We start from the raw sequence: 21,647 nt of genomic DNA on the forward strand, positions 1-21,647 counted from the left end.
AAAAAATGGGGGGGATGGAGGAGGAGGAGGAGGGGGGCGTGGGGCGTGGGGGGTTTAATTTTCTTTTACATTGAATGTTCCTTTTCTAGATGGGGGACCAGAAATCTTAGCTATATTGGGTTATGTTTCAAATAATAGTATGAAAATGGGGTTGAGAAGGGTGCTCGTGGGTTTTTGGAGAATGGGACATGTTAAGAGGATGTTGGTCTTTTGAGATTTTCATTGGAAAGTGAAGAAGAAGAAGAAGCCAAGGAACTTTGTTTAAGGGGCATTGATTCAAACGCCCCGGCCCTCCATTATCTTTGATCTAGGACCATGAGCACACCCTTTAATTATGGAGTATAAAATAAGATCGCCTCCCCTTAAAATAATGCTAATACCAATTAGAACTTTAATTTGTATTAATTCTTCGGAAGTTAAGGTACATAACATGATCATAGGAATTATATTTATTTAATACAATTTTGACCTTGGAAAAAAAATGGAAATATGTAACATAATATTTTTTGCAAGAAAAGGAAATTAATACCTGAGATTGTTTTTATATGTAAATGGATAAGCATCTGCATAAATGCAAATATAATTCGGGCTTATAACTAGAAGCTTTTTCACATGTGAATACCATTAAAACAGTATTCGGATCCCAGCTCAAAATTATGATCACACTTGCCAATTTTGCGAAGGAAACAAAGGCATCTTCTCAGAATCAAAACCTTGCTGAGTAAATTAGGGAAGCTCGGGATTTGGTTGTGGAGGGGGAGGTCGGTGGTGGGTGACAACTTACTTGCTCCCTCTTCTACACTAAAACAAGGACTTCCAAGTAAAATGTAGAATACAGTGTGACCCATACAATTTTTAAAGTTTATTGTGTATCTATTTAATTAATTACAGTTTAATGGATATGCTTGAAATTACATTAATTTTGTGATCGAAATATAAAAAATAATACGTATAATTAAAAGTCTATGTTGATCATATATATGGGTCCATGGATGGTAACGAAGCAAATGCTATGGCATGGTTAGATTAGTGAAGCCACATCCCTATCATCACATCAAGAAACTACCCTAGAAATCCCATCTATAGGGGAATGTTTCATTTTCTTCTTAATGATCTTAGATGGATACAACTGGATGGTCCAGAGCCTCTAACAAAATGAAAATGATGTAAGGAATAATTGTTCATATGGAGATTCAAAGGGGCTAGCTAGAACGGATGGAGAATTAGAGAGGGAGAAAAACCAAAAAAGGGAGGAGAAGAAGGGGGCATACATATCCAATCAGTTGAGGAACGGGAGCAAGACAGGGCTAGTCTTGGCAAGTTGCTTATCAGGTTAGCTCACTCAATTAAATTTGGGGTTTCCTCATGGGACCACCCACACTTTCTTTTCAATCTTCATATTGATATATGTTTTATTATTAAGATTAAAAGATGATTTTTCTTCCTCTCAAGAAACCCCGCTTTGGTTCCAAGACAAGTGATTTTTCCCAAACCTGCTGTGAATCATGATACATGGGGTACCCACCTTGGTGTTATGCTTTAGGGTATGAAATGAAGTGAATGTGACGGGAACTTTGATCTGGTCCATGTTCATAACTTTGGAGTTAGCATTACCTTTTTTATTTCTTCTTTTTTCCTTTTAAGAAAAATAACATCAAGGGTAAAGTTATTGAAACTAGAATCTAATCCAAACTAAATAAGGTAACCAAAGATTAACACTTTTGTACAAAGGAAATGTTCTATAAGCATTCAAAAGTTCAAACCCAAATCTCAGATTTTCCAAGAATTGAACTCATCATTAAGAATTACATGTGTAGATGTATTATTGATAATGCTATAGTTAAATAATCAAAACAAACTCATTTGGAAAAAAATTAGGTGATTTTCTTACATTTCTCACGTTTAGAAGAAAAAAAAACAAAAGAAGGGTCCTGAATTGGGAAGGCAAAGGATTCAAAACTTTCACTGTTGTGTACATACAGAGTACAAACTAAGGATTGAATTAACTCCACATCAAGATATAACAATAAATTGAGGAAACAACCCCAAACTGTATTGAATGATAAACCAATCCTTTGTTTTTTCTCTGCAAACTCTGAACTACACTGTGGCCATCCCTTTGATTAATAATTTCAGTAGCACTGCAAGCAGAAAGAAACAGTTATTAGATCCAATATGGCATTTCACCATCAGCAATAATTTTTTCTTTTCTATTTTTAAATGTAAAAATAGAAAAGAAAAAAAGGGTACATCATAAATCATTTCTCAAATCAATGAAAACTACATTTACATAAAAATTCAGCACAAAAAAAGTTAAAGATAGATTTTGACTATGAAAAAGATATTAACCTTCATTCCTCTATACACAAACGAATTGAGTTACATCTATTTGTTGTGTATGAAAAATTGAAAACTTTTTCTTTCAAAATGGTAAATTTCTTACCCTTTGCCTTTATTGTAGTAGTTTTAGAAAAGAGACCCAAATTCTTTTGATTAATGCAAAGAGAAATGAGTGGGAAATTGGAAGGATGGCATGGCATTGTCCTTATGCAAGGGAAAGAAGGTGCTCCAATTATCAGAACACAAGGCAATTAAATAGCTGACCCAAAGAAAAAAGTGCAGTATAGCTAGGTAAAACTTTTTGTACCTAAAACATTCTAGGACAGGTGTCAACCCCAAAAACTATACAACTGGATTTATAATTACATGCTCAACCTTCTGAAGTGGGAGTTTTCTTTCCCCTTGGGCCACCACTTATGAACCCTTTTTTTAACAATCAAAATTTCAAATGGTAGTCTCAGATTTGGGGAACAAATAAAGAAACTTTAAATTAAATCCAAAATAAATAAACAAATGAAAAAAAAATTATAAAAAGAAAACATTGTTTCTGCAACCAATCATACCAGAGAGTGAACTTTGAATCAACATTATGCAATGGGCCCCTCTGTTCAATGTTTTGATTTGGTTATTAGGCCAGCGATTTCTGTCCTCTTAAACCTTTTAGTAATTTTCCTTCATCATAATTATTCCTTTTGACGATTCAGTATTCTACCATATAATTTGTGGGTAGTCAGAATATTGATTGAAAAGTGTCTATCATTTGTATTGGTATTCTTTTCTATATAGATTATTTAGCATTGACGATATTATTACTTAATACATACTAAATAATTTAAGCAAGAGATCTTCGTTTTCTGTGGTTGCAAAAACAGAAAAATCCTTAATCATGTGCCGTGTAAGGGTGAACTACTTTTTTCCTGGAGGAAAATGGGCCACAAATACATTTTATTGGCATGACCAATGAGCATGGAGTTCATTACATGGGTGTCAAGACAATGCTTGAGATGGGGTAGGAAATTTGCCTTGGGTAACTATTACATGCAATTCATATATCCTGTTGTTCAGGAATGGGTGTGGATGCCTGCACAAATGGCCTTAAACAAGGTTAAGAGGAAGTGGAAAATTGGGCGTTGTTCCAAGCCTTATAAGCACATTCTCACATGGAAGGGAGGGGAAGGCTACCAAAAATGTAGAGAGAGAGAGGGTAAGGTCAACCAATTAGCATATCTTTGGTAAAGAGAAAAAGGAAAAGTTGGGGATATGATGGGTACGAGTCGAGAAGAAAGGTCCAATTATCAAATTTTAAGACCAACAGGCTCAATTCTTTAGGGGCATAGACCTAGACCCTATATCCTAGTTACCCCTCTTTGACTACCATTTGATGGAAGAGTTTGCTTTCCTTTCACTTTGCTTTTTGGTTCAACTAACCAAAACTCCACTTCAGGATTCCTTCCCACTATTGAGAGCCTTTTAGCCCCTTCTCATCCCCTAAAAGAGGGAGCATTCTGAACTTATGTGAATTCACTGCCTTCCCTCAAACCATCAGCTAAGCATTTATAGTAATGTAATGTAGTACTAGTGCTCTTAGGCTTTGGCAAAAGGGTATCTAATTGAAAGCTATCTAAAAAGTACTCTTTCTCCATGATTATGGCTTTGATTTAGTAGAAAATTTTTTGCAATACCAAGTTGATTAAGGCCCTTAGCTCATCATGTGCTAAGTGGGAACAAGCCACATGTTGTAAACTTGATGGTTGCTACCCTAAACGGTGCTTAAAGGCCCTGTGGAGATGTGAGGGAAATAAATTTTTGACAGCTGACATGTTTGCTGATCCTGACCAGGAGAGTGTCTGCACCAAACCCATCCTCCGTGAAAACAAAACCTTGTCACTCAAACTCATTCTTCTGCAGGTCATCAAATACTCAAGGCAAGGCAATAAACAAAGCTCCACCAAATATTTTTAGGCAAAAATAAAAAAATAAAACTTGGAATGACTTGTTTGTGTGTCCCATATTTAGACAGAGCAGCAGGAGTTTGGGTGGACCAAAGACCTGTTGCTAAAAAGATTAATCATCATTATTGGGTTTCTCAGCGTGCAATTAATCTTGAATTTTGCTAACGAATACTCTAATTAATCACGTTCACCATACACGTAACTTCTCTCACTTTCAGCAACCCAGGATTAGTCATTGCCGAATCTAAATACAGTGAAAACTCATGTACAGAACAGTAAATGTTTAGCCCATTGACTTAATAGACACCTATTTCATTTATATATATCTATCTATCTATCCTAACTGCATGTGGTCTTTTGCTTGAGCTGTTACGCGACAATTGGCCTCCCATGAAATGAATGGCTTTTCATGGCTGAAAATTCTCTTGAAAGTTCCTGTTGGCATCAATGAGGAGCCAGCTGTTAGACCCACAAGGGGAAAGGGAATTAGTGCGATTACTAAGGCTGCTGGTGCCGGGTCTCATTAAAATGCAGGGTTAAGAATTAGTGGACTATTTACGGGTTTAAGCTGGAGAGGGACCATCGTCCTAGTTTTGTGGTTTCCGCCGACGGCACCACCGTCCAATAAGCTTGATTCTAAGCCGAAATTCCATTTAAAAGTGGGGCTCACATTGTTTTTTATCATTAAATATATGCAGAAAAAAGCCAGCAGTCTTGAGTTTACCGGTATTTTTTAAAGCAGAAAAAAGAAAAGAGTTCAGTGTTGCTTTTCTTGGCTTAGGGCTCGCTAGGCCACTGTTACAAACTTGTGCAGAATGTGGAGGCAAAGCTTGGGAGCCAATCAAGAAGAATATTGGGTTAGGCTAAGGCTATAGCCCCACGTTATTATGCTTTTGTAGTTCACAAGTTGTAAAAGTGTTATTACAACAACTGAAAAATCTTATATTTAAAAGCATTGCGGCTTGGTGGCCTAATGACTTTGTTAGGGAAGCTTAGGACGGCCATTGTAGTTCAAAGCTGCATGTAATCATGGTCTGTGAACCCAGAAAAGAAGATTGAAAAATAGATTCTGATTTTCAAACTCACACCGCCTGGATTTGGTCTGTGCACCACATCATTTAGTAACAGATAACTTTATGGATTAAAGCTCCATTTTGGCTAGTTAATTATGGTTTCTTTTTAAGATTCCTGTTTTTAATTTATAATATGGCAAGGCAGTTATTATCTGCTACTTTGGTTTTAAATGCTTTTACTAGATTAGATGTTAACGGAGCATATTGGGAAAGGGAAAGAGAAAGAGAGAGAGAGAGAGAGCAGAGTTTGGAGCTGAGTACAAGTATGAATAGATTCTAACAAAGTAGAAGCAATGCCTGCTTGTCTGCTAATTTACCAAACAAAATTGATCTTTGTGTTTGGAAAATAAGAAACCAGCCAGAAAGTGGAGACATCTGATAAGACAAGCGTCCCTGCTATCACTCACCTCCAATTTACCGATTACATGCTTATCTTTTGCAAATCGGGACTTGACTCTCTCAAAAATGTGAGCAGAATCTTGAAGGGTTTTCAAGCTATTTCAGGACTCAAAATCAATTTTTTCAAAAGTAGTCTCGTCGGCATCAATGTACCCCAACAAGACCTTTAACATTGGGCCACCTCCCTCGAATGTAAAATTGATAAACTTCCAACAAACTACCTTGGACTTCCTCTCGATGCTGCAGCTAATTCAATGTCCTTATGGAATCCCATTATTGAGCGATTTCATGCTCGTTTGGCTTCTTGGAAGGGGCATCATCTTTCAATGGGTGGTAGACTCGCCCTTATCAAGTCAGTTCTCAAGAGCCTTCCCCTTTATTATCTTTCCATTCTCAAAATGCCTGTTGGTGTAAAGAACAAACTTGAAAAAATTCAAAGAGACTTTCTTTGGTCAGGATGTAAAGATAAAAAGAAAATTCATTACGTTCAATAGCCTTTGGTCATTAGACCCAAATGTTGTGGAGGCCTTGGCATCATTGATTTGGGTTTAAAGAACAAAACATTACTCAATAAATGGCTTTGGCGATATGCCAATGAGCCCCACAGCCTATGGAGAAATGTTATTATTATCAAGAATAATCTCGATCTGCAAGCTCTTTTCCCTATTGCCCCTTCATGCAAATCATCAACCTTATGGAGAAACATAGCTCGCCCTCTTGTTAATGATGATGCCTTCTACGACCAAGCGATCTCCAACCTTGACTTTATGCTCGGCAATGGGAAAACCATTCACTTTTGGATTGACCCTTGGCTTGATGACCATTCTCTTTCGCTAAGGTTTCCAAGAATTTTCGCACTTGCTATTAATAAAACAGGAGTTGTCGCTGACTTCGATTCATGGGAAAGGAATTGTTGGAGGTGGAACATTCAACTAAGGCGTAACCCATTTAATTGGAAACTTGGTCAGTGGAGTAATTTCTTGGATGCCATCAAATCAATCCAGCCCAACCATTCTGCCCCATACAAAGCCATTGGAAAAAATCGACTAGCGATACTTACACGCCTTCATATTTTGTCAACTATTGCCAGTCGAACATCTGGGCTCCCCAGCCTCATTGGAGGCAGCTCTAGAAGGGACATACCCCCCTAAAATTGAAGTCTTCACATGATAGGTCCTCTTTGGAAAAGTCACTGTCAAGTATGAACTCTTCAAAAGGGGTTTGCTTGATATTAATGCTTCCCAATGTACCTTTGGCAATGCTGAACCTGAGACTTCTTCTCATCTTTTCTTCACTTGTTTGGTAACTTGGAACATTTGGATGCACAATTGTAGCCTTTGGGGGCTTAGCTGGGTTCACCCAGGTAATGCTACTAGATTTTTTGTCTCTTGGCTGAACAAATAACCACCTTATGGTTCTGAAGTATGGCACATGCTCTTCTTCTCTACCTTATGGTCAATTTGGCTTTGTAGAAATGAAACCCTCTTCCAAGGTAAACACCTTGATGTGAATCAGCTGCAAGACATTATCCTTGTTAGGTTAGCCCATTGGTGCAAGCAAAAATGGCCAGTTAACCACATTCAAGCTTCTCACTTCCTTTTTGAACCTAGTAGAATTTGCATTAACATTAGGAAATGCAAAAGAAAAGCCATCTCCAAATGGATGAGACCACCACTAAGTTCATACAAACTGAATGTTGATGGTTCTGCCCTAGGGAAACCAGGGCCTGCAGGTATTGGGGGTGCCATTAGAGATCATGAAGGTTTCATTAAAGGGGTTTTCTCTACTCCCATTGGCATCGAGGACTCCAACTAAGCTGAGTTTCTTGCTATCAAAGAGGGCCTCTCCTTCTTTTTTTCTTCACCTTGGGCCTTTAGCACTCTCCATGTTGAAAGACTCCAAGAATGCCATCACTTGGGCATCAAACCATAACTCTGTTCCATGGCGTATGAAGCTTTTATCCAACTGAATTGAAGCGTTCAAAACAAGTTCCAAGGATCTAACCTTCACTCACATTAACAGAGAGGCAAACACTCTAGCTGATGGGCTTGCAAAATCTAGGACTATCAGGTTCAATCATTTTTCAACTTTGTTTTAATCCTATTTTGGAAAATAAAGGTGTTTAGTCTCTATTTTGTCCATCATATTAGGTCACTTTGTTGAGTTCGTGAATTTCTGGGTTTATGTTGGTTTTTTCCTTTCTATTGTTGTGGCTTTCCTGTAAGTCAATCCTTTAAACTGTCTTTGACAGTTTCTTTGTATTGCCTTAATTGGCTTTGTTATATGATCACTTGCCATTCAAAAAAACAAAAGAGTGGAGACATCTGACAGTGTTTCTGCAGAGAGGCAAACACTCTAGCTGACGGGCTTGCAAAAGCTGAGACTATCAGGTTTAATCATTTTTTAACTTTGTTTTAATCATGTTTTGAAAAATAAAGATGTTTAGTGTCTATTCTGTCCATCCCATTAATTCACTTTGTTGAGTTTGTGAATTTTTGGGTTTATGTTGATTTTTTCTTTTCTATTGTTGTGGCTTTCCTTTAAGTCAATCTTCTAAAGCAGTTTCTTTGTATTGCCTTAAAACAAAAAAGTGAAGACATCTGAGAATGTTTTTGTGGGTATTAAGTATATAGTTTGTGCGTTGCTGTGTTTGGAAAATAAGCAAACAAATCACATAAGCAATTAATATTTGTTTTTAACTACCAAAATTTGTGGCAAAAGCTATGAGATAGCACGCCTGATGGGACTCGAACCCACAATTGTCTGATTAGAAGTCAGACGCCTTATCCATTAGGCCACAGGCGCCTATTTAGAGTGAAATCATCCAAACTATCTTTTATCCTGTGAGGTTGTTATTCTATGATTCCTCTGGAACCATTTTACAGTTTTGGAGACAAATTGTTACATTATGTGCACATTTGGTTTGTAAAGTAAAACGATTATTATGAAAGAATAGAATAAATTTTTCATGTAATTTAGTTCATAGAATGAAATTACTATTATGACATTATTAATTATTTCGAGTTTCATAGAATTCAAATAATTAAGTAATATGATTATGATGTTACTTTGTATACTATCACTAGCAAGCCGAACTTCTGTCCTATAGAACTTCCTAGCGTTCCAACTTGGACGACAAAAATTTTTATGGCGAAAAAGGCAATGAGACTCCCATTTTTCATCTCTTTTTCTTCTCCCTCATAGTGTTATCTCCCTTTTATTAAGCACAATGTAACAGGGGATCACCATCAAAATCCTAGGTAAAAAGAGTTGAAGATTCAAGAAAAAAAGAACTGACGTGGCCTCACTTTCTAAGAAAATTCTTTAGTTGCAACATTCACATTTACAGATCAACGCCTAAAAATTCTGTTTCTGAATGAAGCATCACATTCTAAGAGAATTGGCAGGAGCAGTCAATTCGTGTCAATTCACCTAAAAAATTTCTATCATTTAAAGCCGCTTGATAGTGTAGTGAGCATAGTCTTGAAAACACACTGGACATTCCAGCCATATGTCCAACAAGCAATTTGGTCATTTGCCTCAATGAGTTCATATTTGACTTGCTACTGTTATTTTGAGTCCTTCAGCATATCATAGAGCACAAGTCTGTTATCCTTGCCTGTGAAATGTTAGTGGAAGGGAATACCCTGAAGTTACCGTTTCGCAAACAGGTCAATGTCAAGTCTGAGTTGCTCGTCATTATCTGCAATTATCAATGGAGACAAGTCAGAACGCAGTTGAAGGGGGCAAATTCTTAAGCATGCTTCAACTACGTACTTGCAATTTAAAGTCCATTACTAAAAAATACTAGTTGTTTTACACCACCCATTTTACCAATCTTGTTGCTTCCTACTTGTTGCAGCAAGCAGAGTTATCTATGATTACAAGTAAATCCAACCAATGTGATGCAAGATGCTTCAAAAATGGAGATGATATGGCATTCTGATGAAGAATACACTATAATTAAAGTCAGATGTGGTGGTGAAAATGGGGTAACCTTTAATGGTGATAATAGAAATTATCTTTCTAGTTTTCATCTCTTCATGGCAATTATATGGATTAAAAAGAGGTTCACTGAAGAATTAGATAATAAGGGCTTTGCTGCTTTTGCCCACCTATGACAAAAAGAACAGTAATCATCACGAAATGAAGCCACTCAAGAATCATACATATACCTCACATGCATTTGTTCTGTCATTGCAGTTCCATCTTTTGCTAGGGATACAATCAATGAATCTACACCATCCGCAATAGCGGTTTATATCAATGCCTTGGAATACTGCTTCAAGACATCCAACAAGTCTGCAAAGGCAAGAAGCTCCACTTATAAGATCTCATACGTTGTGAAAGGTGAACAACAAAAGAATTCAGCTTGACATTTAGGTGAACAAAACTTACACAACAATAAACAGTAGAAGAGAAACACTCCTCAGAATGGGCCTGTCCAGCTTCAGCTTCAGCTTCAAGTTACTGGAACTTTTGACACTACATTCAAAAAGGCCTGCTTTGTTTTTAGACAATTGTCTAATCTGAGGGGTGAACAAAAACACAAATCCGAGTAGAAATCCTGATATAAAAGCTCCAATATTTGCAAAATTGTCAATGTGTGGTAGCAGACCAAGGAGGAAATTGATCGCAAATACTATGAAAACTACTGCTAGAGCTGCACACTGCAAGGAACCACAGCAGGGATCGGTAAAATACAAGTTCAGTTAGATATAGACATAAGCAGGCACAAGGAGAAGAGTGTGAAGCACCTTGTTTGTGTATACTTTCCAGTTCCGTATAATCCCAGAAAGCATAGCTCCAAGTAATCCAAACAAAGCATCAGAGGAAGCAACCACAGGACTATTTCGAACAAAAAGTGAACATACCAAGCTACCAACAAATGCAGATAGTAGGAAGATTATCCCAATCCTCACTGTTAAGCAGAAGTGAAAGAGCAATAAACTTTAACCAATTGTTAGCCAATCAAAATGTAGCATTTTATATTTTTATTCACATAATCAATGCAAAGTGACGGTTATGCTTGTATCAGAGAGCATTGGTCTTACAAGGTCCATAATCTCGCTCCAAATGGATTCCAACAAAGATTATACAGCTGATGTTGATGGCAAAGTGTATGACCCCAGCATGTAACCAGGGACATACAAAGAGACGCCAAGTTTGGTGGTTCTGAGCCAAATCTGCCCTTTGAAGTGCCCCAACTTTTTCTAGGCTGCAACAATACAAGCATGGTTTCAGCAAGAAAAATAAGGCTAAAGGGTTGAAATAGCAAAATAAGACCAATACAAATCCAGAACCTCGTTTTCTTTTTTCTTGAAACAGCAGTTCAACAAAAATTGTTAGAGATGACAAGGGTAAAACGTTTCAAAAACTTTAGATGACAACAAAAATAAAGTAAAATTATTCATCTGTTCTCCATTATTTCTTTGCAACTTAATGACCAAATTCATAGCAAGTGGGCTATCAATTAGCGCTCTTAAATAAAAAGAACAAAGAAACGGGTTATCAAACCTCTTCATTACCAATGATTCAAAGCATATTAATTAACTAACATTTCTTTTTCATCTTGAGTCTTCCCTCAGCTTCCAATAAACAATCCCCAAAAAGAACACTTAAAAACTCATCAAGTTTCAAGAAAGAAAAACCAAACAAAAAAGGAAATGAATTACTGACGTGGAAGCAGAGGGACCGAGCAGGGGATTCTCAGAGAGAGGCTGAAACAGAGCACTGCCGAGCGAGAAATAGTTGAACAGCATGGTGGTTATAAAAGCCAGGAGGTGGAGGATGACGAAGATAGAAATGAGCCATGTGTCCGATGACCTCTGGCGGTAACGTGACTTGAAGAACGGAAATCTCCCTTCTGGCTGATTATTGGTTTCGGGGTTGTTGTTGTTGCCCAAGGGGGAGGAGATTGGTGGCGGGGCTTCTTCGCCCTGGGGCTTGATTTCGATCTGGGTGTGGGGCTGATTGGCTTGGGTAGCTTCTTCCATTGAGAGAGAAAAAGAAAACACAGCAAAGAAAAAAAAAGGGGTGGTTTTCGGGGTCAAAAGAAAAGAGAAAGAGTTTGGAGGTTCTTGTTGTTGCCTCTCAAAGCCAGTAAGGTCTTAACTGTTTTTGTTACGCAGGTGGAGAGGGAGAGAGCAGGGTATTTTTCTCTCTCCAGAACGTTGGGTTTGGCGGGAATTTCCGTTGAATGAGATGATTTTTCATCTTATTTTGAGTTATACAAGTAAAGAATGACAGGACGACCAAGTGGATCCGTGGCGCAATGGTAGCGCGTCTGACTCCAGATCAGAAGGTTGCGTGTTCGATTCACGTCGGGTTCAAGTCCCGTTTTTGGGATTTCATCTATTAAATTTGGGAGATTATATTTGGACCTTTGAAGACGAAAAGAAAACCAAGATATTAATACAAAAGTAATGAGAAATTTTATAGTTGGGCCTTTAAAGACGAAAAGAAACCAAGATATTATTACAAAAGTAATGAGAAATTAATCAAACTAAAAGCCTTGGGGCTCCAACTCATTAAATAGATCAAAATCTCAAACAAATTGCAATAAATAAACAGCTAGTGAAAATAAGTCCTTTGATTGCAAAAGGTTGCCAACTGGAATCTGCCCCTTTCCTTTTTATCCTCATTAATGTGACGACTAACCAAAAGGCTGTGGTCCAACAGCTACATACAACAAATCACACAGCACATGATGAGGTCATTGAGTTCAACTGTAGCTTATCATAATAAATCTATAATTTAATATTTGCTACTTATAATTAAACTTATATTGACCTCTTCCCGTGTTATTTTTTAAAATAATGTAAATTTATTTACATAAATATTAAACATTTGATTAAATAATTGATATATATTATCAAACAATTCGATTGATTATTGTTACAAAATTAAATTCGAATCCTTTCAATTCATTCACGTGTGCTAGGTTCGGTCAATCATCTATTTTAGGGTTCTACCAAACTTGCCATATTTAAGGAATTATAAGCCCAAATTTGTTCATCTGACTTCAGCCGCAAAAGGATAAAGACATAAGTAATATTATCCAATAATTTACTCCAAGGGGAAGGAACAGACCGACGAAGTTGTTGACTTGCATATTTGTTTATAATAATATGAATTGAACGCGGAAATTAAAAGGCCGCTAATACTGATTTGTTCCATTTAAAAGTCACAGCTGTCAACTTCTCCTCATCATCTCATAAAGCAGAGGAGTAACAAATTTCTCTCCGAACACTTCCGCAGACATTGATGAATATTTCTGTATAAAGTATGAATGGTCAAGTTAAATTTGATGTTTTTCATATCTAAATTATAAGGTTTTGATCCTTTATTCTAAGTTCATTGAATTTAATTATTATTTTTATTAAAAATCAATTTAAAAACAATTGATAATGGTGTTAAATTTTTATAAATAAATTTAGTTGAGTGACTTTTTTTATTAATGATGTAATATGTTAATTTGAAATTTTTTAATGATGCAATACATATTAATATTTTTTAAAATTTTTTTAAAAAGTATTAATTATTATTTAATTTGATAATATATAATGTTTTTAGATTGATAGGTGTCATGTAACAAAAATAATTAATTTATTTCAACATGTTAGGTCATCAAGAAAAACCATGTCGTCCAAATTCAAAGTGAATTCCTGTCAAAAAAAATATATAATTGCCAATTATTTTTAAATCAATCTTTAATAAAAATGTAGATACTAAATTTATTAAAACTGGAGTAAAAGGACTATAATCACAGTATGGAGATAGTGGAGGAATCAAATTTAGGTTCCTAGATAATACTTAATCAATTCAGACATTTAAATATATGATTTAATAAAAAGAGTAAGTGTTTTTAGTTGATAGAGTTAAGTTTCATTTTTTAGAGTTAGTTAAAACTATATTTATTTAATAGTAATAGTTTGATATTAAATGGATTAGTTGACAGTTAATATAATTAATGTATTGAGAAAATATTTTACCTAATATGATAATCTTAAAGATTAGATTAAGTTAGCTAAAATTCTTTCTAAAATCATATTTATAACTATATAAAATCAAAAGACAACACATGCTATCTTTGATATTTTAAATTTTTTTAATATTAAAGGCATTTCTGATATTTTTTGTTATATTATTTATTTATTTTTTGCCCCTAAGAAATGGGGACGGAGGAGTTACAGGGAGAGAATTAAATGAAAACATGCTTATTTTCCCTTATTTTTCTATTTTGCTCCCTCCTTTACTGGTTTTCGTTTTTAATTATTTAAAAGATTATGATTTGTAATAAATTGAAAAGAAAAAACAAGACTAAAAGATTGATTGGTCAATCAATTTGTAGTTGTATTTTATTTTTAAATACAAAAATCATAATTCGTAAGCATAATATAAAGAGAGAAAAATATTTATTTACTTTATTAAAAGAATTATTAATTGTGTATAAAATGTATCTCCGCACTGAAAATTTGGGGTAAAAATTAGGTGGGGAGAGCTGTCACGTGCCGAGACTACTCTCGGGCCGTTACGGAGCTGCCGTCGCAGTCACATCGTCCGATCTACCAATCATTTCATTGGCGGGACCAGATGGCTATTAAAACCGCCTTCCACTTTTTCCTTTTTTAAATCTTTTTTTTTTTCACAAATGTTAGTTCGTCGAACAATTCTGATCCTCCTATTTATGTACTCCCTATCGCTCGAGTTTACTCAGTATACAGTGCGGTACTCACCACCTTTTAAGGTCAATGTCTTTCCCAAAATAATTTTCCCCTCTTTTTTCATTTTAAAAAAATTTATATCGAAATCCAAAGTTGTTTGAAGTTCAATTCAGTTAGGGTTTCCTTCATGCAATTTTATTGAGTTTTTTTGTTCTTCATTTTATGTTAGGGGCATTGAAATGGATTCCGCAGCTCTGCACGAGGAGATCGACTCGTTCTTCGAGTCAGCTCCTCCGCTCAAAGATTCCGCTAAAGTTACCGACAAATTGAAGCAGTTCATCGAATTCAATTCTCCGTCATCAGGTACAACACCTCGTAACTAATCAAACATGTGTTACGTACTTGCCTACCGTATACATATCCGTATAATTATAGGCATATATGTCCTATGTTATTTTCAGGAGAAGGCAGAGGCAGGAGGGTTGTGTGCGTGACATCTGGAGGAACTATGGTTCCCCTGGAGCAGCGCTGTGTTCGATACATTGATAATTTTAGTTCAGGGAATAGAGGGGCGGCTTCCACAGAGTAAGCAATTGTAAAACAATTTAAGTTGATGTATTTTAATTGGGGGTGGATTTTTTTAACTGGTTGGATTTTTTTTGCAGGTATTTTATAATGGCTGGATACGCGGTTATATTTTTGTATCGGAGGTGAATTTGATGTTTGTTGATGGATTTAGATAAGGGTTATGTTTGTTTATGTTTAGTGGATAATTGTATTGGTTCTTTTGTGTGTGTGCAGGGGAACTTCCCAGCCATATTGCAGGTCTCTTCCTGAGGATCCTTTGTTGGAATGTTTTGAGATCGCTGATGATGTTGATATTCAAGGTTTGGAGATTATCTTGACCCCAAATATATATCCTTTTTGAATGTTTTTCTTGTTATATACATTTGATATTGGTCATCACTCAAATGCATTAAATTGGCGACCTTAGGTTAGGATAGGTCTCTTCGTGTCATTATATGGGTTACGTTAACAGTTAATTAAAGAATTTTAAGGGAGGGCTGGTTGTGGTGGTGGTTAATCATAGTTAATAGAATTGGAGTTCTTTATTTTATGCTGCCTTTGTTATGTTTTAATGACATTGATTTGTCAACTTTTAAACTAAAATATATGGTAAAAATCGCTGGTGTTTTCTACTGAGATTATTGGGTTATGTGAAATATTACAGTGCGGCAACCACATTCTGAAGCAGTGAAGGGGGCCATTAGGGATCATCATGCTGTATGGACCATTCATAACTTTATATTACTAATTTTTCAGTCTTCTAACTTTTATCTTGTGACCTCAGTTTGGCTTTTAGCTCTTTCAGTTCATGATTGCAAGCCTAATTAGCATAACAGTTAGCCTTTTTGTACTTTTGTTGCAGGCAGTAGCAGGCGGTCTCCTTTTGAAACTACCCTTTACAACCATTTTTGAGTATCTTCAGGTTTGGCTTCAATAAATTTTTAAATGACTCTGTGAGGTTCTTAGCAGTGACTAACAATTTTCCCTTATATTGGTTTTTTCAATTTTTGCCTTACATCTTCTTTGACGTATTGAGATTACTTTTGGACATCTTTGTACCTTTGGGAACTAATAATATGTTTTTCATTGGTTGCGTTGGATTTGTAATAGCTTTAATTGTTTGGTTAAGTGTATTTATAATTTTGGCTTGCTTTATATGCTTTTTCATGGGTTAGCTACCATTTTGGTTGTAATAGCTTGACTGCATGGCCTCCCATCTTTGCTTTTGGCCTAGAGAACTATTGTAGCTTTAGCAGAAAAGGGCCATGGCTCTCTATCTTTATGAATATATGACTTGGAGAGAGATTTTTCTAAATTGAATTGTAGGAGAAAATGTTAGGCAGTGTACTTTTTCTCTTTATTTGGTAATTGTAGAGTCCTCATGGTCATTAGATAGTGGCTCTTAATTGTACTTTTTGTGATTATGCTGTAATATTACTGAATCCATCCAATTTTCAAAAGAGAAAAAAATATGAATGAATCCATCCTGTGCAGAGACCATCTCTTATATCTTGAATGCTTTTTCTTGCAAGAGCAGATGTTAAGGATAATTGCATTATCAATGAGAAGCCTTGGGCCTTATGCAATGTTTTATCTTGCTGCTGCAGTCTCTGACTTTTATGTTCCATGGAAGAGCATGGTAATGATTCAAGATAATGATCCTCTTCTTTTTGGCAGACTGAAATATTATTGTCATTTGAATAATCTTTTTATCTATCCCTCTATTTTGTAAAGAAGACTGATTAATTGCATAGGCTGAGCACAAGATTCAGTCCGCATCTGGCCCTTTGGACATGCGACTTATGCAAGTGCCAAAGATGCTCTTGGTGCTAAGGACGGAATGGACTCCCATGGCTTTCTGCATATCATTCAAGGTTAGACACGGTGGTGCGCTTACTTTAATGTTTGCTTTGAAAGCTAGGACTAGGAATGATTGAAAAGGGTTGTTGATTCAATTGGCTCTAATTTATCCTGTTTTGCGCAAAGCTTGAGACAGACTCAAAGATTCTCTTAGAGAAGGCCGGTACGGCTCTTAAAAAGTACAAAATGCATTCAGTTGTGGCGAATGAGCTGCTGACCCGGAACGAGGAGGTCATAGTTGTGACAAGCAGTGGGAATATTTTGGTTCACCGCGACAGGACTCGTACTGGTTCTGATGTGGAGGATCCTCTGGTTGAACTCCTTGTTGACAGGCACTCAACTTACATTAAAACAATTAGCACATGATCTTTAAGCAAACAGGAGATACTTGATATACAATAGACGAATTTCAAAATCACACTTTTACCCCTTGAAGTTCTCCATTCTATCGAAGATCTTTCGACATTAACACAGTTTTCCTTGTTCCACTGTTATAGTCTGTGACAAATTGTTTTCCTTCCTTGATTGTAACAAAGTCTGCAACAAATTGTTCTGGAAAAATGATAGCAGATACTGAACTCTAGAAGGAACTGATAAACTGAATAATTTCTGTATGGCTAAACAAGCCTTAGCCACAGCTTCTGTTTCTTTTCCATCTTAAAGAAAAATGGAATAATGAATGCCACTTGAAAATTTCCTGTCAAATTTTATTCTTCTGTTTTTACGTTTACCCTTTTCAGCGTTTATTGAGTAAAATACTTCCATAAAGATGGCTGAAAATGACCTTTTTTTTTAATTTTTAATTGAATACTTGCAAATATACATGTGTATCCGATGCACAATGGCTTACATAAATGCTGCTGTTAGGCAAAGATGCAGCCTGTATTATTTGAGTATCTGTTCAAACTCAGCTACCTGCTGCACCAGAGCCACATGTGTGTACAGTGGAGCTTGGCAACCACCAGCTAAGTTTTCCAAGTCTTTAGTCCCAGAACCTAATGCTCACGCCCAAAATTTTCAGCCCACCAAGCAGCAGGCCTACAGTTGGGTCAGAACCTATTAAGCTTAGCATGCACTTTCTTCAAACGTGTTAATCTTTTAAATCTATCTGCTGCATTCTAGCACTGCAGTGTGAAAATGCAGAGGTTCACCAATAGTTCTTAAAGAATAGGACCGGCTTTTAAACTGTTCCCCTTCTATATTCACCTATCTGACTCAGTTTGGTCAACCTGTGCACCGACACATGCAGAAACCCAACACCACACACATAAGAGTGGAGAGGAAGGAAACTTTCAAACGTAAATAACAATTTCTTTCTTATATTTGGAACAATTTTATACACAGTTTCTCCTTTTCCTTTCTTTTAGCACAAAAAAATGTATACGCATCGGGGATCAACTATGTGCCACATAAAGAATTAAATGGTGGCCCATATGTACGAATTTTTCTACTGAGATTCATCATCTGTATCAAGTTCAAGGCCTTCTGCAGCTAAAAGCTGATTTATAACCTTCTTCTTTTCTTCCTCTGCTTTCTTTCGCATCAAATCCCTTTTCTTTAGCACAAGGGTATGCCGCTTTAGAGTATTGCTAAACTGTTCCATTGACGCCTTCTTTTCTTTTGCCAAGATTTTTCTCTCTTCTTCAGGATCTATCTGAAATTCCATCCAAATAAACCTTCTGAGAGATGTAGCAGCATGAGGTAATGAAACATAGTAATAGTAACCATCGCAAGGATTGAGACACCACTTGAAATTAATTTCAAGCTCAGGACAAAGGCCTTTCCAAGATCATCAAATTCTAAAGTGGAAATCTATTTCTTTAATGCTAAAAAATGTGCGTACTTAAATTTATTTTAACGCCCTGCACTGGGTATAATTTCCCATAAACAAGATGGTAACCAGGCAGGTGGAAAATCTAGAATATGTTTAGAAAGCCCCCAAGTACATTTAGATTATTAGAATTTCAGAATTAGTACCTTAGAACGAGAAAGACGGCGGGCACGGAGATTCAACTCACGCTGCTGCTGCTCAGCCCAAGCTGCAACAGCCATATCACCCCGCTGATCCCAAGCCTTTCGTTTTTTAATAAGCCACTCCATCCATGCTTGAGATGCCTGGAAGAAAGGAGAAAATGGAAAATGCCACTCTTAAGGGGCTAACTAACAAAGTAAAACGATAGAGAAATCCGACTTTGCTTAAGGCATTTTAAGAACAACTGTAATTTCACCATTCCAAGCAATTAAATCAATACATTACCGCTAACATCACGTTTGTGTATTAACTTGATAAGCCATTATTTAGATTCAAAGAAAAACTAATGCAAGAAAAAAAAAAAGGGCAGTGAAAGTACTTATCTAGGTTTTTGGTAACAAAATTAATAGGAAGTCTGTGTACGAATCCCGTAATTTAGAATTTTGAGATTCAAGTTAATAACCTAAGTATCTAAATCTAAAACAGCAAGGTTATATAATTTTGAACCATGAAAACAATTTGGATTGAAGATATTAGATATTTCACTGCACAGCTTATGTCTACAATTTCAAGTTTGATATTTTTTTTAACTCTTAAGATGATCACAAAGCGCATAGTGTTAAAAATCAATTTAAAAAATAATTGTGATGGCTACTCCACAAGAAAACGCACAACATCTAAGTAGACCAAAGCAGAGTTTCATATCTTACCTTCATCGGATTGATTCGGTTATCCATATCATATTGTCTCCGTCTCTCCACATCTATGAGCAATTCATAAGCAGCTTGAATCTTAATGAATCTTGCTTCAGCAGTTTCACCTTCTTCAAGAGCCCCTTTACCATCATAAACTTCAATATTGAAAATTGATCAGTTAGTAAGAATAGATGCCAATTTTTTTAAGAAATTGGAGAAGTGGCAATGAATTTCCAGTGAAATAAATAAAAACATCGGTTACAGCATCCAAAAGGAGTCATAGAGGGTTAAACTTAACATGACATAACATTGTTACACTCTCCTCTCAACAGTCTCAGATGCTAATTCCTACTTGATGCAGGCATATACGTTTCACATGGAAACATCCTGCCATGAGAGATACCCGAAACAATTCTGAGAATAATAATCTTCCATCACCGCATAACCACCTTGTATTACTAGAAAAATGACTACTGGAAAGATGAGCACATGCTTAAAAATGAAAGGATACAAGATGCCATTAATTAACCTAATATTGAAACCTTACACACATATTTCAGTTGAAACTTAAAACAATTTGAATGTTTCCAAATCAATATAAAAGCCACATACCATCAGGATGATAGAATTTGGCCAAGCGTCTGTAGGCAGTTTTTATCTGCTCTTCATCAGCATCCCTTTCTAACTCTGATGATTAGAAATCAAAATTTCAAATATAATTGGATTACTTACGCAAACCAAAACAAAATAGATTAATATATGGTTTTTGTTTTCCTCTGCAATATAACCAAACTTTAAACGAATGGAGCTTTTCTCATCGACCTAACACGGCACAAGCTTAAAAAAGCAATAAAATTAATTACCAAGAGTTTCATAGGGAGATTTTTGATCAGTCCAATTCGATGCCCTAACGAGAGTCCTCCTTTGATTGACACGAAACCAGGGCTCCTTCCTGCTCAAATCTCTGGACAAATCCAACCAAGGAGAGAACAAAGATGGCCTACAATTAGGATTTCGAAAGGAAACCCTAATTCTGGATCGAGCTTGATGGTGGTGGTGCCTGCTACAACACATGAACGAAGAAAAGACCGTGTGCGGTCTACAAATTGTCCTCAAATTGCTCATTTCCTCTTCTCTTTTCTGGGGTTAAAAATGAGCTTAAATTACTAAAAAAATTCAAGAAAAATGAGAAGAAAGATTATAGGAGAAATGAAAATTAGGGTTTTTTGGGGGTAAGCATTGGGGATTTTTGCATGGTTGAGTAAGCAAAACAAAGAAAGACGTGAAGGAAGTGAAGAGGTTCTGATAACGAACATTTGAATCTGACCGAATCTTGGTTTTTTTTTTTTCTCCTCCATTTTTGTTTTTGTTTTTTTCTGTCAACATATATTTTCATTTAAACATTTTAATAAAATCTTTAAGTTTTTATCAAATAAAATGAATTTGAGATTTTTTTAAAATATTTTTTCAAATTAATTTTATTTGTTAAAAAATTAAAAATTTTAAAAATATCCAAAATAAATTTATATTTCTTTAATCACTTACAATAAAAATTTTTTATATTTTTATTTTAAATTAAATATATATTTATAATTAATTATTAACTAATTACATTAAAATGATATTCTTAATTTTTATACTTGTATCACATTATGGAAATGTGACATTAACAAGTCAAAATAAAAGATTATATTATCACTTTAATGTAATATTAATATATCGTGTTATCATTTATTAGCATATTATTTTATTATCATGTGATATAAAATAATAATAAGTGAACGAATAGTTATTAATAAAAATTTATTAAATTTAAAATAATAAAATAAAAATTTAATTAAATACAATAAAAATATTTTTAAAAATTTTCATAAATAGTTAAAAAATATATCAATTAATTTTTTTTTTGACCGGGATGAAGTTTGTGGACGACCGGCGCCACTTGCTTTGGTTTAAGAAGGAAATATATTACATGGTTGACGGTTGTTTGCGCTAATCAATTGGTATTTTTGCAACTCTTTTTGACTCGTATCTTCGGTGGCTTTTTTATGGCTTATTTTTAGAAAATTCAATGTTTTAATTTCTCCTTTTTGTTCTCACCCGATGGGTTGTGGAAGATCTTG

The 21,647-nt window shown here is 35.5% G+C and overlaps 3 protein-coding genes and 2 non-coding genes across 5 annotated transcripts; 2 read left to right on the forward strand and 3 right to left on the reverse strand.

Moving 5' to 3' along the window:
* Window positions 1-8,496: 8,496 nt before the first annotated feature.
* On the reverse strand, window positions 8,497-8,569 carry TRNAR-UCU (transfer RNA arginine (anticodon UCU)). Its single transcript has one exon. It is a non-coding gene; the product is annotated as a tRNA-Arg (tRNA).
* Window positions 8,570-8,980: 411 nt separating this feature from the next.
* On the reverse strand, window positions 8,981-11,916 carry KOM (Rhomboid-related intramembrane serine protease family protein). Its single transcript, XM_021429379.2, has 6 exons — window positions 11,444-11,916; window positions 10,819-10,982; window positions 10,522-10,685; window positions 10,163-10,434; window positions 9,940-10,066; window positions 8,981-9,467 (listed from the first exon to the last, which is right to left on the reverse strand). The coding sequence occupies exons 1-6, from the start codon at window positions 11,758-11,760 to the stop codon at window positions 9,348-9,350; spliced, it is 1,164 nt and encodes a 387-aa protein (XP_021285054.1). The 5' UTR covers window positions 11,761-11,916; the 3' UTR covers window positions 8,981-9,347.
* Window positions 11,917-12,024: 108 nt separating this feature from the next.
* Window positions 12,025-12,096, forward strand: TRNAW-CCA (transfer RNA tryptophan (anticodon CCA)). The gene has a single exon. It is a non-coding gene; the product is annotated as a tRNA-Trp (tRNA).
* Window positions 12,097-14,353: 2,257 nt separating this feature from the next.
* Window positions 14,354-17,562, forward strand: LOC110416448 (phosphopantothenate--cysteine ligase 2-like). The gene is made up of 10 exons (XM_021428446.1): window positions 14,354-14,513; window positions 14,660-14,793; window positions 14,892-15,015; window positions 15,096-15,140; window positions 15,232-15,317; window positions 15,662-15,714; window positions 15,860-15,919; window positions 16,535-16,636; window positions 16,752-16,871; window positions 16,984-17,562. The coding sequence occupies exons 2-10, from the start codon at window positions 14,670-14,672 to the stop codon at window positions 17,221-17,223; spliced, it is 954 nt and encodes a 317-aa protein (XP_021284121.1). The 5' UTR covers window positions 14,354-14,513; window positions 14,660-14,669; the 3' UTR covers window positions 17,224-17,562.
* Window positions 17,563-18,147: 585 nt separating this feature from the next.
* LOC110416850 (Chaperone DnaJ-domain superfamily protein) lies at window positions 18,148-20,891 on the reverse strand. The gene is made up of 5 exons (XM_021428970.2): window positions 20,388-20,891; window positions 20,137-20,211; window positions 19,540-19,679; window positions 18,835-18,972; window positions 18,148-18,511 (listed from the first exon to the last, which is right to left on the reverse strand). Exons 1-5 carry the CDS (start codon window positions 20,647-20,649, stop codon window positions 18,305-18,307), a joined length of 822 nt encoding a protein of 273 aa, XP_021284645.1. The 5' UTR covers window positions 20,650-20,891; the 3' UTR covers window positions 18,148-18,304.
* Between the last annotated feature and the right edge of the window lie 756 nt (window positions 20,892-21,647).

Source organism: Theobroma umbraticum, unplaced genomic scaffold (genome assembly GCF_002168275.2).
Source record: "Theobroma umbraticum cultivar Fairchild unplaced genomic scaffold, ASM216827v3 scaffold_51.0, whole genome shotgun sequence".
Taxonomy (NCBI): Eukaryota; Viridiplantae; Streptophyta; class Magnoliopsida; order Malvales; family Malvaceae; genus Theobroma; species Theobroma umbraticum.